Source organism: Pan paniscus, chromosome 15 (genome assembly GCF_029289425.2).
Source record: "Pan paniscus chromosome 15, NHGRI_mPanPan1-v2.0_pri, whole genome shotgun sequence".
Taxonomy (NCBI): Eukaryota; Metazoa; Chordata; class Mammalia; order Primates; family Hominidae; genus Pan; species Pan paniscus.
Window position 1 is genome coordinate 93582912 of NC_073264.2, and position 16886 is coordinate 93599797.

A 16886-nucleotide genomic window follows, 5' to 3' on the forward strand; every position below is an offset into this window, starting at 1 on the left:
GTGGGCATCTGCCTCTGGTGAGGGCTTCAGGCTGTTCTCACTGATGGCAGAAGGTGAAGGGGAGCCAACCTGTGCAGAAATCACATGGTGAGAGAGGAAGCAAGAGAGTGGGAGAAGAGATGCTCTGTTTAACAACCAGCTCTGGACGGGCATGGTGGCTGATGTTTATAATCCTAGCACTTTGGAAGGCCAAGGTGGGAGGGTTGCTTGAGGCCAGGAGTTTGAGACCAGCCTGGGCATAATAGTGAGACCCCATCTCTACCAAAAAAAAATACCAAAAATATATATAAGCTGGATGTGGGTATGGTGGCACATGCTTGTAGTTCCAGTTACTCAGGAAGATTAGGCAGGAGGATCATTTGAGCCCAGCAGGTCAAGGCTGCAGAGAGCTATGATTATGTCACTGCACTCCAGCCTGGGCGACAGAGCGAGACTCCGTCTCAAAAAAAACAGAAACAAAAACAAAAACAAAACCCAGCTCTTGCGGGAACTAATAGAATGAGAAGTCACTCACCACTTGCGCCCAGGGCATTAATCTATTCATGAGGGACCTGCCCCCATGACCCAAACACCTCCCATTAGGCACTACCTCCAAGATTGGGGATCACATTCAACATGAGATTCGGAGGGAACAAACATCAAACTACAGCAATCGATGTCTTATAAGAGGAGGAAGAGACACCAGCAGTGTGTGTGCAGAGAAGAGGCCGTGTGAGGACACAGGGAGAAGGTGGCTATCTACAAGCTAGGAAGAGAATCTTCACCAGAAACCAACCCTGCAGGCACTTTGATCTTCCAGCCTCCAGAACTGGGAGAAAGTAAATTTCCATTGTTGATGACATCTAGGCCATGGTATTTTGTTATGACAGCCCCTGCTGACTAATACATCTTATTTCCAAATAAGGTCAATGCTAAGGATTCTGGTGGACATGAGTTATTGGAGGGACACTATTCAACTCACTACAGGGAGCCTATTTGTTTTTCTCTTGTTATTCTTGAGTTGGAAGCAGGAGAAAACAGTAGAGAAGGTGGTTGTCATTGGCAAAACATGACCATTTTGGGCCAATTGCTGCAGAGGCTGTGGTCTGACATCCCAGGCTAGTTGCTTTGGAGCTGTGGGTCACAGTTCTGTTGTCCTATATGGACCAGCCATTGTCTGTTCGTATTAATTCGGGCTCTGGCAATTCTGTTGTTAACTAGCTGTGATGCTGAACAAAGCACTTGACCTCTCTGGACTTCAGGGTTCTCCTCTTTAAAATGGAGGGGTTACACCTATATGCAGTGGCTCACACCTGTAATCCCAGCACCTTTGGGAGGCTGAGTCAGGCAGATCACTTGAGCCTAGGAGTTCAAGACCAGCTTGGGAAACATAGTGATACCCAGTCTCTACCAAAAAAATACAATAATTAGCTGGGTATGATAGTGCACACCTGTAGTCCCAGCTGCTTGGGAGGATGTGATGTGGGGGATCACCTGAGCCTGGGAGGTTGAGGCTGCAGTGAGCTGTGATTGCACCACTGCACTCCAGCCTGGGTGACAGAGTGAGACCCTGTTTCAATCAATCAATCAATCAATCAATATAAATGGAGGATTAAGTGACTCTCAGTGAGGTGGGACAGGATCTTCAGCATCAGGGCAGGGAGAGAGGTGGGGTTGGCAAGGATGAGGTCATAAGTGTGGGGCCCTAAATCAAACAGGATTTGTGTCTCAGTCTGTTTAGTGTTACTAAAAAGGAATACCTGAGGCTGGGTAATAAATAAAGAAGGTTTATATGGCTCATGATTCTGATGTCTGGAAAAGTTCAGGAGTAGGTATTTGCATCTGATGAGACCTCAGGCTGCTTTCACTCATGGTGGAAGGTGAAGAGGAGCCAGCCCGTGTGTGGAGATCACATGGTGAGAGAGGAAGCAAGAGAGACGGGGAGAAGTACCAGGCGCTTTTGAAAACCACCTGAGGAAACAGTGCCCTGTGACATTAACAAGTCCACTTCCCTTCCTGGGTGGAGAACAGCTGAACCACATAGTACCTGGGCCCTTGTCCAGCTGTAGAAATTCTATAGTGGTTGCTCCTGGAAAGAACATTCCTGTTGCTGAGTCTTCCAGGCATATTTTCTTTTTCATGGCACTGAATCTCTTTTGGAATGTACTGAAAGAAAGATAGGATTTTAAACTCCTTCTCATGCTAGTTAAGTCAGTGACTTAATCTAATTATTTTTACTCCTGTTTGGGACACAAGGGTGATGGTAGAAAATCCTAGATGTTCCAACTGTTGCCCATGAAAGGCATAAAATTCTTAGCAAAGTTATTTTAAACTGTACAATTGGTGGGGCGGGGGGGAATGACAATTTTTTTCTTTTGGTTTCTGGCACTGGGATGGTTTCTAAAACATATACCTTATATAAGTTGAAACAATAAAAATTTGAGGCTATTTAAATAACTTCCCAGCCTTCCAGTCTGGTTTTCATCGTTTCAGAATAAACGTCAAGGCTTAGAAGGTGGGGTTATTTTTAACAAGGGTAGAAAGCAAAGAGAGAGTGGCATGTTTTGAGGCAGTTATTTTTCCTTTAAAAAAATTCAATTCACAGTTTACATTCCCCAAAGAGAATTGACTAATTGAAAGGTTTAAGAAAAACGAGCAGCTCACAGAAAGCACATCTCTGTCAAAAATGTTCTGCCTGGTAAGACTTGGTGTGCAGCATCCAAGAAGCAGTTTGGGAAGACAGGGGCTGAGGAGGCAGGGCCAGTGCACCATCTCCTGGGGAGCCATCCAGGCAGAGGTCACACTGGGGGCTCCTGAGTTTGTGTCAGAAGGGAGGAGCCCGAAGTACATTCACTCCATAGGCATTTCATGAACACCTACTTCGTGCCAGGCTTGTGCCAGGACCTGGCAGCACAGGCATGACCAGTGTGGCCAGAGTAGAGTGGGCACCATGGGGAAGGTGGCATGAGTGAGGCTGGAAGGGTTGGCAGGGCCAGACCGTGCAGGGCCTTGAAGGCCAAAATGCGGTCTTTGGCATTTATCCTAAGTGTTTGTTGAAAAGCTTGTCTGGCTGCCCTGTGGAAAACAGGAAGGAGCAGATTGAGAGAGGACCTGGGGACACCGGTTACGGGTCAGTGCAGTGGTCCAGCAAGAGAGGATGGCAGCAGAGGGACTCAAGAGCAGATCAGCAGTAGGATTGCCAGGGCTTGTGCAGGATTGGCTGAAAAGGAGGTGGGTGTATCAGTGAGTGTTCCCCGCAGGAAATAGAAGCCATGTTTAATATTTTCAACAGAAAGGAATTTAATTTAGGGAATGAGATGCTTACAAAATTACAGGGAAGGCTGAAGGAGCAGCGCTACGGTCTGCATGTTTGTATGTCCCCAGCATTACATGGAAACCGAATTTGCAAGGTGATGTATTAGGAGGCGGGGCCTTTGGAGGTGACTGGGTCATAGAGGTGGAGTCTTCATGGTTGGGCTTAGCGCCCTTATAAAAGAGACCCCAGAGAGCTACCTGGTCCCTTCCACTGTGTGAGGATGCAGAGATAAGGCACCATGTATGAACCAGGACACTGGCCCTCACCAGATACCGAATCTGCCAGTGCCTTCGTCTTGGACCCTCCCGCCTCCAGAACTGTGAGAAATAAATTTCTGTTGTTTTTAAGCTACCCCAGTTTATGATATTTTGTTATAGCAGCCTGAATGAACTGAGACAAGTGGGAAACGGAATGATCAAGTGTTCAGTAACATCCTGTGCAGGAATAAGGAAGGGGACATGATTGCCAGGAGAGCCTCTTGACGCTTAGGTCTATGTAAACTTGGTTGCCAGTGGAAATGGCAGCAGGAAGAACACACTGCCTCTCTTCTGCCCTCTGAGTCCCCTAGGTTGGCAGAACCTACTTCACATGCAGAACCCTAGCTGCAAGGGAGCCAGGCTTCTCCAAACGAGAAGTAGGACTGGGCTGTGTGATCCTGCAGTGCACAGCCTGCGCACCCATATCTAGGGTCCCTGAGGGGAAGGTTCATGGGAGGAAATAGAAAAGGACATTGAGTGCCTATTGGCCTGTCTACCTGTCACAACATATGAGGAAGGAGGCCGTATCAAGGACAATGTCAGGATTTGTTTTATGCAGACCCGGATGGATGGGAGGCCATGCAATGAGGGCAAGTTGAAGGTGTTCATAGGACGGCTGAGGAATGATGTTCAGTTGTCTGCTGGACATGTTAGGTCTTGAGCTCAGAGAAGATTGAAATTTGGGAGCTGGATGTGGAGATTAAAAAGTCAAAGCCAGGGAATGGTCACATGGGCAGAAGAGGGCCCAGGGTGAAGCCCCTAGACCACCAGCATTCAGTTCAGAGTCCCTTGGGGGGAGGGGACCCTCTAGAGGAGACTGAGTTGAGTGAGGAGAGGGGAGGCCAAAGAAGCTAAGCAAGAATGTTTCCAAAAGTGGGATCACCCGACAATATGGACGAATCTTAAACCATTTTGTTAAGTGAAAGAAGCCAGACTAAGAAGGCTACATATTACATGATTCCATTGATACGGTGCTCTGGAAAAGGCAAATATGGGGAAAGGAAACGTCGGTGGTGTGGCACACCAGATAGGGATGTGTTTCCACTGGCAGTCGAGGTTATAGAGACCTAAGTGTCGAGAGGCTGTCCTGGCAATTGTGCCCACTTTCTTATTTCTGCACAAGATGTTATTGGATTTGATTATTCCATTTCCCACGTGTCTCGGTGCATTGAGGCTCCTATAACAAAATATGGTAAACTGGGCAGCTTAAACAACCAGGAGTAGGGGTGCAGGGAGGGGTGATTACAAAAAGGCAGCACAAGGGAATTTTAGGGGTGATGGAACTATTCTATCTGAGGTATGGTGGTAGATACACAACTGTAGGTGTTTCTCAAAACCCATTGAACTTCAAACCACGAAGAATGAGTTTTAGTGTATGTGAGATAGATAAATAGATTGATCTGTTCATTTATATACACATACATTCATTCATATACAAATAGGAAGCAGTCACTTGTATTAAACGTTTCAAGATCAAGGAATATAAGTGACAGGTTTTCTCTGGATCCATTTAATAATGGCCTAGACCTCTGTATGGGTGAATTCTGGGTTGCAGGCAGAATTGACCTACAAAATCCAATGTATGTTTCAGAGCGTGGCCTCTTGGCATGGCCCTTAGAGCTTACAAGAACAGAGGGCCTGCTCCTGGGATGGAGGAGACCTTAGTCCTGAGATGTGCATCTGCTGGGGGTAACATGCTCCAATAAAGAGAGCCTGGTATTAGTTGGGCTTCCAAGCTGGGTTCTTCTCTTATCTGTGCCAGACTGTGTTTGTGTGACTGTAGGTGACTTTAGTCTCTCAGAGCCTCCACTTCCTCTCAATAAGATGAGAATAATGAGTTTCTCAGAATTGACTGGGAGCAGGCTTCAAGGCTTGATGTGGGCATCACCCTCTCCTGGGGCTGCCTGCATGTTCCCCAACAACTCTCCCAGGTCAGTGACCCCTAACTTATTCTACTCCGCACCATCGCAATAAGCTTCTCACTGTCTCTTGGTCGTTTGTTTACTTGTCCTACAGACCAGGCACGTCCGTGACGCTCTGTGCCTAATCCAGTGCCTGGCACATAGTAACTGCTCAAGAAACATGCATCGATTCACATTCTTTCTGGATCAGGGGATTTCCCACCTCAATAACCTTCCACCTTCTGAGTAACTTTGCCTTTCCCCAAAAGTCAAGCCACCCTCTGAGAGGAAGAGCTGCCATATCTGAGGGCGCTCGGGGTCCGTCAGGGTCTCATCCAGCCATTCCTAGACAGTCCAGTGGCTACCAAGCGGGTGCTCTGTACATGCTGTTGAATAAATCCATCCATTTTGAGAAGCAGGAGCAATGTTGGTGAAAGTTTGGATCCCTGAACGGGCAGCACTAATTCAGAGCGTCACCGTGGAGCTTTTTGTGTGTAAAGAAAACAGCTCAGGTGTGCCTGGAGGCCTCCGAATGGCGGATTGTAGGGTGCTGAGGGCACTTTAGGTGCTTCTGTCCCCAAGGATTTTGGAGTTTCCCATCCAATGTTCAGGAAGGCAACTGGCAGGAAGGACCTCCTCCAGCTTCCCTGGGCCCTGCTCACAGTCGAGGATGGGTGCACGGGAGGGAGGCAGATGCCTGGGGTGTGAGGACACCTGGGTGTGTCCAGGACCAAGAGTGATGGAAGCCACTTCTGGGCACCAAGGTCCAAAGGGGAGTGGGGAGCAGCTGGCTTCCCTCCTGTCCCTCCTTTCCCTTCACCCCATGTCCCCAGGGCAGGGGTGGGGGCTGGGATCATCCCTGGTTCCTTGAGCCCAGCTCCACCTGCAGATACATCTCTCCCTTCCCTCCTCCCTCCACCTTCAGATTTCTGCAGCTTAAAGGCTTAAGGATGACCTCAAAAGCCGTGTGTATGTTCCCTGCTGATCCCTCCCTCCTCCCTGGTGGGGATTTGAGCAGACAGAGCAGGCTCAGCCCCCTCAGACATGCAAGCATCCCGCCCTTGAACATGGCCCAGTGGCTCCTGATCCCAGGAAGCCCATGGGAGGAGAAGGAAGGCTTTCTCAGGAACCTGGGATTACACTGCTCCAGGCTTCAGATTCTCATGTAGCCCAAATCATCTCTTACTTTCTCATTGTCTTGCTCTTTCTCTCTTTCTCCAAGAAGCCTTTGTCTTCTCTTTAGCTTTCATACACCAAGGCTGTGTGTTCTGTGGAGTTGTGGGGACAGAATGGATGTCAAGGAATGAGTCTGTAAGTTAATGATGCTGAGTGACTGGCAGCCTGGCTGAGCTCAGTAGTGTCACTTCTTACGGCCCAGGTTCTGCTGTGATCTCCATTCGTAGGTGAGGGAACAGGCCCCAAGGTGTCAGGAAGCTTGCCCAGGTCCCACGGGTCATTAGGAGCAGAGGTACTTCCTGAAATCTAAGTCCATCGGCTGCTAGAGACAGTGCACGGAACAGCTGTGTGGGACATCTGCAGTTCCAAGTTGTTGCTGTCAGTGACAAGGGTGGGAGGCCACAGAGTCCTGGTCTATACCCACCCCCTTCACCATGCCAGTGTCTAGAGGATTTTAATCCTGAACTGTGGAGCAGACTGATCCCGGCTATCAACAGCCAACTGGGAAGGGTGGGGTGGATATCTGCCTGCTCACAGCCTTTGATGTCCATGCCAGGGCATGCCGCACATAATAAGGATGACTGATTCGTCACCATAGAAGCCATTCGTTCTCCTCCATAGCCCCCCAGCCTGCACACAGGGGTGCAAAGCAAGGCGTGAGGCTGAACAAGTAGAAGTAGCAGCAAATTGCCACTGAAGAGACAGAGGGTCAGAGAAGTTTCATGATGTGACCAGGGTCACACAAGCTCATGCGTAGTCGAGCTAGGACTCCAGTCAACAGTGTGGCGTGATTTCCACTTGGCCAGACCGTCTCAGTGTTAGAGGTGGGGCTTAACCTTGGACAAGGAACATCAGGTCCCACTGTGAGTGCTGGCGTAGATGCCTGGGTGCTCTGAGCTGCTTACTTCCCTCTCTGAGCCTCATCTGAAAACAGGAACATTGATGGCTCTAGTGCCCGCCTTGTGGGTTCAAGATGTACCAGGAAGGTGTGGATGGGTACAGAGGATGGTGGGGCACAGGCAGCCGGGAACTCTGCCAGTGACCACTGTCTTTGCTGGCAAAATTAAGGCCATAGATGCCATTCATTCTCCTCCACAGCACTCCAGGATACACATGGGTGTGCAGAGCAAGGTGTGAGGCTGAGTAGAAGTCTGTTCCTACCAAGGGCAAAGCCATTTAGAACCAACGCCCCCTCCCTGCTGGAGGTCAGGTGATATGTCCCCAGCAGCAGAAAGATGACATGACATTGTTCTAATTTTCAAAACTTATCATTTTTCAAAAATTTTTAAAGATGTTATTCTAATTCCCAGGATTGGATAAATCAGTCAGCTCTCAAAACTCTGGTTTGGAGAATCAGGAAATGTCTCGAATTTCCATGACAGAAATGTCTATTGATCTGCACTGAAATATCCCAGCAGCTGCATTTCTCCTGGAAGTAAGATCTTGGCCTCAACAATGCCGAGCCTCTCCCTATGTAATTCTCCGTCTCTGAGCTGACAAACCTTGAAGCCAATCCATGCCCTTGAACTGACAGCAGCAACTCTATTAAAGAAGTTTGATTACAAAAAAAGAGAGAGATGTGAGGGAAGCGAAAGAATCTATTTTTCGTTAAATGCTGCTTGTTTCAAAGTGGGAACATTTTCTGGGTATCTGGGGAGCTGATGTTTTCTGTGGCTTGCCGAGAGAATCAGATCTGAAAAATCAGAAAAATTTCCATATAAGGGAGAAAGCATCATTTTCAGAGCTTAGGGCCCAATTATATTTGCAGAGAAGGGATTTCTGTCCTGGAAGTTTATTTAACAAGCATTTATCAAGCACCCACAATGAACTAGGTGTCATTCCGTGTGTTTAAGGGGTTTACAAGGGTAATAAAAGTATTCTAATAAGATGAGACGATACATATTGTTATTTTTGTTAATATTTTAACCTTTGTTTATTCAGTCGATTACTAAGGTTGATTGAGAACCTACTGTGTACCAGGCCTGGCCTAGGTACTGAGGGTGCAATGGTGACCAGGGAAGTGTGGATCCTTGCCTTCCAGAAGCTTCCAGTTTAGCTGGTGTGGTGAGGGTGGGTGGAGATCTGAGGGTGCCCTAAACAGGATCTGTGACAATGGAATTCATTCATGGATACCTCCGTTCATGAGCGTGCTTATCCGCTGATGATTTTGAATGTGGCAGTGGCAGATGAGAAGGGATTATTCCTCTATTACTGAGCAGATGAGTTGCTCAGAGCTGCCTGGGGTTGCAGGAATGATACTCAAACCCCAAGCATTTGATTTAGATTATTTCCACATCTTGGCTGTTACGAGCAATATGGCTATGAACATTGATGTGTAAGTTTTAGTGTGGACATTTGCTTGCATTTCTCTTGGGTCTATACTTGCGAGTGGAATTGCTGGGTCATATGGTCTATGCTTAATCTTTTGAGGAACTGCCAGACTGCCTCCCAGGGCTGTACCATTTTACATTTCCACCAGCAGTGTTTGAAATTCCAGTACCTCCGTATCCTTGTCAACACTTACTACTATCTGTTCTGGGTTCTAGCCATCCTATTATGTGGGAAGTGTTTCATACTGTTTTTTAAAATGCAAGACATATCTAAAACATCATCACTCTAAGGGGCTGGAATATCTTTGCATAATCCAGTATCCAGCAACTATTTCCTGAGAGCACTGGTCTGCCCCTGGACTGAGAAATGGCTGGCCTTCTCTCTGATCAGTCCAAAGCGAGGTGGGCTCTGCAGTTCCTTAGTGAACTCTCAGATGTCAAGTGAGGTTTGTTGGGAGGCCCATAGATAACTAACACTCTGCCATCTCTTCCTGTCTTCCAGCGATTCACGAGTTCCCCACAGATCTGTTCTCCAATAAGGAGCGACAGCACGGAGCCGTCCTGCTGCACATCCTTGGTGTAAGTCGTCCTCCCAGAGTGGTCACAAAACTTCTGGCATATGAAGCCTCTCTGCACAGCGGGGCAGAGCCGTGGCGTGTCTGAGATCTTTTATTCTTGTAACAGCCCAGTGAGGAGAGCGGAGACTGGGCATGTTTTACCCACACAGAAATGGTGTCTTAAACGTGTTAGGTGACTTACCCGGTGTCACACAGCTAGTGGCCCCAGGACCAACACAGGAATGCAAGTCTTTCCTGTACCCCATTTTCTGCTTTTGTAAAACAGGGATGATGGTACCTATTACAGAGTGTGAATATGAGTGAATATGGGTCAAGGGCATCAGTGTTGCGTGGCACATGATAACTCCTACAAATGCCTGCTGTCCTGATTCCCATGACTACCCCTAAATTTTAATACCTTTACATCACTACGTAGATGGTCCCCAAGTTAGGATGGTTCCACTTACTATTTTTCAGTGTTATGATGTTACAAAAGTGAGACATATTCAGTATCACTGTTCTGGAAGTATAAAGAAACTATACTGTGAATTTTGAAGTTTCATCTTTTTCTGGGCCAGTGATACTCTCTCCTCATGCTGGGCAGTAGCACCAATTGCAGCTCCCAGTAGTCACATGGGCATGAGCATAAACAAACAACCAATACTTTACAGGGTACTGTGTTGCCAGATGAATTTGCCTAGCTGTAGGCTAATTAAGCATTCTGAAGCACATTCAAGGTAGGCTAGGCTAAGGGATGATGTTCAGTAGTTAATTGGGTTAAATGCATTTTCCACGTAAAGTATTTTATTTATTTATTTATTTATTTATTTATTTTTGAGATGGAGCCTCGCTCTGTCACCCAGGCTGGAGTACAGTGGCACGATCTTGGCTCACTGCAACCTCTGCCTCCTGGGTTCAAACGATTCTCCCGCCTCAGCCTCCCAAGTAGCTGGTATTACAGGCATGTGCTGCCACACCCGGTTAATTTTTGTATTTTTAGTAGAGACGGGGTTTAACCATGTTGGCCAGGCTGGTCTCGAACTCCTGACCTCAGGTGATCCACCTGCCTCGGCCTCCCAAAGTGCTGGGACTACAGGTGTGAGCCACTGTCCCCGGCCCACTTAAAGTATTTTAAACTTAAAATGGGCTTATCAAGCTATAACCTCATTGTAAGTCTAGGAGCATCTGTAGTTTAAAACTTTGTTGTACTTCTCAAACTTCCCTCCCTATTCAGATGGACCTTGATGACAAATGGTGGAAGGGGGGTCAGGTAGTAATTTGAAAAGAAATAAGGGTTCAAACCTAAGCTACAAGTCACTCTCTGTGCTGGAATAGGCAAACTACAACTCTAGCCAAGTCTGGCTCAATGCCTATTTTTGTAAATAAAGTTTTATTGGAACACAGACACTCCTATTCATTTCTATAATATCTATTTTTTCACTTCAGAGGCAGAGCTGAGTCCATGCATCAGAGACTGCCTGGCCCGCAAAGCCAAACATATTTATTATCTGCCCCTTTACAGAAAAGGTTTGCTGACTGTATTGTGTGGTGTGGAGAAACGTAGCTGGTCAAGGTTTGCTTCTCTGCTTTGGATCAACCACAGCAAATTTTCCTCCTGATCAGCTTCCCTGACCATCCAGCACCATCTGCTTGTATATTTAAACCCAACCCAGTATTAACTCTTTGCAAGAGATCATTAAGAAAGTGAAATCTGGAATTCCCACATAGGTAGTAACAACCAGAAAATAAAGAATGGGTGAAGTTTTAATTAACAGGGTAAGCCATTAATGAAAATGAAGACTAGAATGAGGGTTGTTGGCACATTTTGAACTACAGACCTGTTTATTATTTCTATAACAGAGTTATTATCTTTCTAGTTTCTCTGGCTTTACACTCCTCCCCTTTCACTAAGGGACTGTGGATGTGGCTAATTGGTCCCACAGTTCTGTGGTCCTGCCTCGTGAAAGTCTTGGCATAGCTGAAATGAAACCTCAGGTTTCTGCTGAACCTGAGTGCACTGTGGGAATTTCACAGGAACCCTTTAGAGGAGGGGTTACCAAGCTATGGCTGGAGAGCCAAATCCAGCTCACCAACTGTTTGTTTGTTTGTTTTTTTAAATAAAGAAAAGAGGTTTAACTGACTCACAGTTCCACATGGATGGGGATGGGGAGGCCTCAGGAAACTTACAATTATGGTAGAAGGGGAGGAGGCACATTTTACACGGTGGCAGGGAAGAGAGATCATGCCAGAGCAGGGAAAACTGCCTTATAAAACCATCAGATCTCGTGATAATTCACTCACGATCACGAGAACAGCATGGGAAAATCACCCCTATACCGCCAATGGTTTTTATAAATAAAGTTTTATTGGAGCACTGCCGCACCCATTCTATGGCTCGTTTTTGTTTCACAACAGCAGAATAGTTGTGGAAGTGACTATTTGGCCAGCAAAGCCTAAAATATTATCACCCCCATGCCACCAACTGTTTTTATAAATAAAGTTTTATTGGAACACTGCAACACCCATTCTATGGCTCGTTTTTGTTTCACAACAGCAGAATAGTTGTGGAAGTGACTATTTGGCCAGCAAAGCCTAAAATATTACTATCTGACCCTTTACAGAAAAAATTTGCTGACCTCTCGTTCTTTCTTTTTTTGATTTGAATGGGTAGATGAATGCTGACCTCTTCTTTAGAGCACAAAAAGAACGTAGCTTAGGGGCCAGTTTTGCCTGCAGTGCTCCGTGACCCAAGAGATGGAAATCGGGGCGCCATCTTGGCTCATCTTCTCTCCTCATTGTTTCTCAGGGCTCAGAAGAGAGAGAGGCCTTTTGGCCTCTCGGGAGGTGATGTTGGTGGGGATTGCTGTGAGTGTGAATTCAAGTCAGAATCCTAAGCTTCGTAGCAGGGTCTCCCCCACCTGCCTTCTCCCCTTTACCCACACCCCTGCTATTTGTTTCTTTTTACTTCTCTTCCCCAAAATGTTGACGATGAGTCAAATCCAGTAGATACCTGCCTCAGATGCCCTGGATGCAGCTAATGTATCTTCTACTTTCTTAATCCCAATGAATGAATGGTGAAATTGATGAGTATCACTGTTTTAGCTGAAGTAGCCAAGCCTTTCTCTTTTGCAAACAGGACATCCATAGCACTTTTTCTTTGAAGAAAGAAATGGCTTCCCCCAGTGCTTAGAGCAAAACCCATCTCTTTTTCCGTGGGTCCTGGTCCTTGCCTCTCCCTCCAACCTCACATTCTCTGTTTTCCACGCTCTCTATTCTACCTGTTGTTCCTCAAAGGCATCGAACACACTCCTACCTCAGGGCCTTTGCACTGCTGTTTCCTGGTAGATATTTTACTGGCCAATTTGCTTCTTTGTTCCCCACTAAGGTAAGTTATAGGCGAGGGTTTTCCTGGCTTCCTCACCACTGTATCTCTGATCCCCTCGGTAGTTCCTGGCACACAGGATGAGCTCAGTGAAGCCGTGCTGGCTGCTGAACAGAGGGATGGGCCAGAGAGAGGCTCCAGATAGAAAACCATTTTAAAACTGCTGATCTGTTCTTACTTCGTCATGAGACAGATGCTGAAACCAAAACCTAGAAAAGTTTCTTATCCAAAGTCACATGGCAAGTCAGTTCCAGAACCAGCCTTAGAATCTGGGTTATTTACCCCATGAACCTCTGAATGTCAATGACCTGTGCGTTTTAATGGTGCCAGCATTATTAAGTAGCATCCCAGGAAATGCTGGATCTCAAGTTGCCGTTTGTTTTGGCAGTGGATGGGCAGTTCGTCACTTTAGTGCCTTCCCTAAAATTAAAGGGAGCAAATCAGGATTGTTATTATTATTTTAAATTCTTAAAATGACGGTTCTGAGTGCTTTCCTTCTTGGCTGTTAGGGTTAGATCTTGCCTGTTGAGGGCAGACTCTGGTGCTAGGACAGAGAGCTGCTGCTTTAAGAAGAGATGCTTGAGAGAGTAGAAAAAAAAGTGTTTTTCCTGCTCTTAAATTTGCTCACCACATTCTGCTTCAACAAACACACAACAAAATGCGTGTGGGTTTTTTCCCTACATGCCAAGAATTCAGCAGACACCAGCTGGGTGTCCTCTAACTCAATTCGGTTCTGACACTGTACCTAGAGACAGCGGCAGCTCCCACCCACCAAGGGCTCCGTCCCACAAGACTGCTTCTTCTTTAGACGGCAGTTGCAAACCTCAAGTTGTTTTACCTGTGCTTCTGAACAACCTGCTATAAATCAGGGTTCCGATGACCCGCTCTTTGCGCTCAATTAATTTGCTAGAGAGGCTCACAGAATTCAGGGAAACAGTTTGACTTCCATTTACCAATTTATTATAAAGGATATTACCAAGGATACAGGGCCAGGTGCTTTGGCTCACTCCTGTAATCCCAGCACTTTGGGAGGCTGAGGTCAGAGGAGCACTTGAGTCCAGGAGTTCAAAACCAGCCTGGAAAACATAGTGAGACCCCCCCCCCACCCATCTCTACAAAAAAAAATAATAATAATAATAAACAGAATTAGCTGGGTGTGGTGGTGTGCACCTGTAGTCCCAGCTACTTGGGAGGCTGAGGTGGGAGGATGATGAGCCCATGAGGTAGAGGCCACAGTGAGCCAAGATGGCACCACTGCACTCCAGCCTGGGTGGCAGAGTGAGACCCTGTCTCAAACAAAAAAGGATACAGATGAAGGGATGTGTAGGGCGAGGTATCGGGGGAAGGGGTACAGCGCTTCCACGCCTTCCCTAAGCATACGACCCTCCAGGAGCCTCCATGTGTTCAGCTATCAGGGAAACTCCTTAAGCCCTATCCTTTAGGGTTTCTATGGAGGCTTCATTACATAGGCGTGAGTGATTACATCATTGGCCACTGGTGATCAATTCAACCTGCAGCCCCTCTCTCCTCCCTGGAGGTTGGGGGCTGGGGCTTAAAGTCCCAACCCGCTCATCCTGCCTTGGTCTTTCTGGTGACCTGCCCCCATCCTGAAGCTACCAAGGTGCCCCCAGCCACCAGTCACCTCATTAACCTGCAGAAGACATTCCTATTATGCCCGAGGTTCCGGGGGTTTCAGGAATTGTGTGCCAGAAACCAAGGGCAGAGACCAAATATATGTTTCTTATTAGATCACAAGAGGAATGAGCCCCAGTGGCCTGAGTTTTCATCCCCTCTACTGCTCAGCATGTTATCTCCTCTCTGGGCCTCAGTTTCCCCATTTGCCAATAAGGGGATTGAGGGAACGAAATCTGTGGTGCTGGAGTTTTCCTGTGTGCCCTGCTCTGTCCTCCTGGCCTCTGCCCTGGCAGCCTGGTTTGGGGTGTGGTGGGCCCTTCGCAGCTGCGGCAGGGACCCTCGCCGACCCTGCCTGTCTCCTCTCTCCTTTGCAGGCTCTGTATATGTTCTATGCCTTGGCCATAGTGTGCGATGACTTCTTTGTTCCGTCTCTAGAGAAGATCTGTGAGGTACGTGGAAGGGACTTGGGACACCTTGGTGAAGCCTTGAAGACATGTGGGACATAGATGCCAGGCCAAGAAGGCCAGGGCTGGTGTGGGGAGCATGCTGGTGGCAAAGACTGTCACACCGAGCACTTAGTGTCTGCCCCATGGCGAAGCCTCGCCAGAAACCCTCAAATTGGTCTTGGTGGATGGCAGCCTCTCCCAGAACTTGGCAGAAAAAAACGCTCCCAGTGTGAGATCACTACCCAGAACCACTGGGTCCACAGCAGGCTGTTGGCATGTGTGTCCAACCTGGCTAAGTACAAAGCCCAGGCAGGCCTGCCAGCTGCAGTGGAGCATTGCCTGTCACCAGCTGCAAGTGGCAGGTGACAGGTGGGCCCACCCCCACCCCGCCAGGGGGACGCCAAGCTGCAGCAGCAGGGAATTCCCCTCTCTCCTGACCTTTGCAGGCTGGTGTTTTCTCCCCACAATTATTTTGTTAGTTTTTGACTTTCTTTCCTTATTTCTCCTCATACACAAGATCCCAGTGTATCTCATTGCTCCACCTTATTCTTGGCTTCTAGTCAAGGAAGGAAATTGACCTCCGTTTGCAGCACCTCCTGTGTGTGGAGTGCCCAGGGCTTTACCACCCTTCATCCCTGTGAAATCTCCCACGTGTTTGAGGCCATGTCTTCATGGTGACATTTGCAGCTGGGAGGGTGGGTTGTTCAGGGCAGGTGCTTCCCCGTGACTTTCCCCCTGCTGGGCCCAGCTTGGGGAGCTCAGTGTCCTTGCAGAATTGGGACTGGCTGCTTTGGACCTGGGCCCCCCAAGCAGTGACCTGGCAAACGTGTGCAAAGGCCTCCCCTTACCCCACATCCCCTCAGATGGAGCCATGTGCTCGCCTCCATCCAGACGCTTGTCAGTGAGGGAATGGAGCCAGGGGAGGAGGGTGAGGAACAGAGTCCAGAAATGCCCACTGGGATGATCGTGTGGGAGGGTCCACCCAGGGCCCCTGTGGAGTGTGCGCTGCAGCGATGGCGGTTATTAAGTGTTGTTGCTTCTGCCTTCCAGAGGGGGCCCTTGGGAAGGATACAGTCAGCTGATCCTTACTGAATACACACCTAGGACCCACCCACTAGGCTGAGAGCTTGGGGAGGCCATAGCAATGGGGTTGATGGGAGCCTATGGAAGGTGAAAGGTGGGTGACTACAGTGTAGGGCCACATACAGTGGAGGTGCATGCACCCCCTAGGGTTACCTGTATCCCTAAGGATAGAGGTGAACAAGGGTGGTGGTCTTAGCTCTGTAGGTAAGGCCAATGTCAAGGGCTTAGTGAGAGACATTAAAGGACAGGGGAGCCAAAGGGAGAGGGGGAGCATCTCTCTTGGGGGAGAAATCTAGGAAGGCTTCATGGAGGAGGTGGCATTGGGTCCAGGTTTCAGAAGTGGGAAGGAGTTTAGCAAGCAGAGAGGGAAGGGAAGGGAAGGGAAGGAAAGGGAAGGGAAGGGCATTCCAGGCGGAAGGAATGGCCCAGGCAAAGGCAGGGAGGAGGGAGGACAGGAGGCAGCATGGTTTGGGTTCTGCTGAGAGTTTTGGAGATCCTTTGGTGGCAGAGCCTCTTCTGTGGAACCGTGCTGTTTGGCAGGGTTAAGGTGGCCGGCTTCTGCCCTGGAGATCAGTGCTGTGCCCCCACCCCAGACTCCGTCAAGCCCAGAGCTCTAACCCTTCTGAGGACCCCTCTAAGGCTAGCTGACCAGTGGGTTCCTTGGTGGACCCAGAACCCAGGGCTGCTCAGGGATACTTTGGGAGTTGGGGCTGGTGGAGGTGAGCCCTGTCCTGAGGGGCCTTCTGAGAACCACAGAGTGGGCGCCTCCAGATTGGTTTTCAGGCAGACCCTCAGTCTCCATGGTTTCTCCAAACATCCAAAGC

At 48.2% G+C, this 16886-nt stretch overlaps 1 protein-coding gene across 5 annotated transcripts in view; it reads left to right on the forward strand.

The window, feature by feature from the left end:
* The window catches only part of SLC24A4 (solute carrier family 24 member 4), a 178829-nt gene that overhangs the window by 102565 nt on the left and 59378 nt on the right, over positions 1 to 16886 (forward strand). For all 5 annotated transcript variants that reach the window (XM_034938033.3, XM_034938034.3, XM_003832780.6 and 2 more), the window contains 2 exons: positions 9462 to 9538; positions 14908 to 14982. In XM_034938033.3, coding sequence (XP_034793924.1) covers positions 9462 to 9538; positions 14908 to 14982 — 152 coding nt within the window. The remainder of the gene's footprint in view (positions 1 to 9461; positions 9539 to 14907; positions 14983 to 16886) is intronic.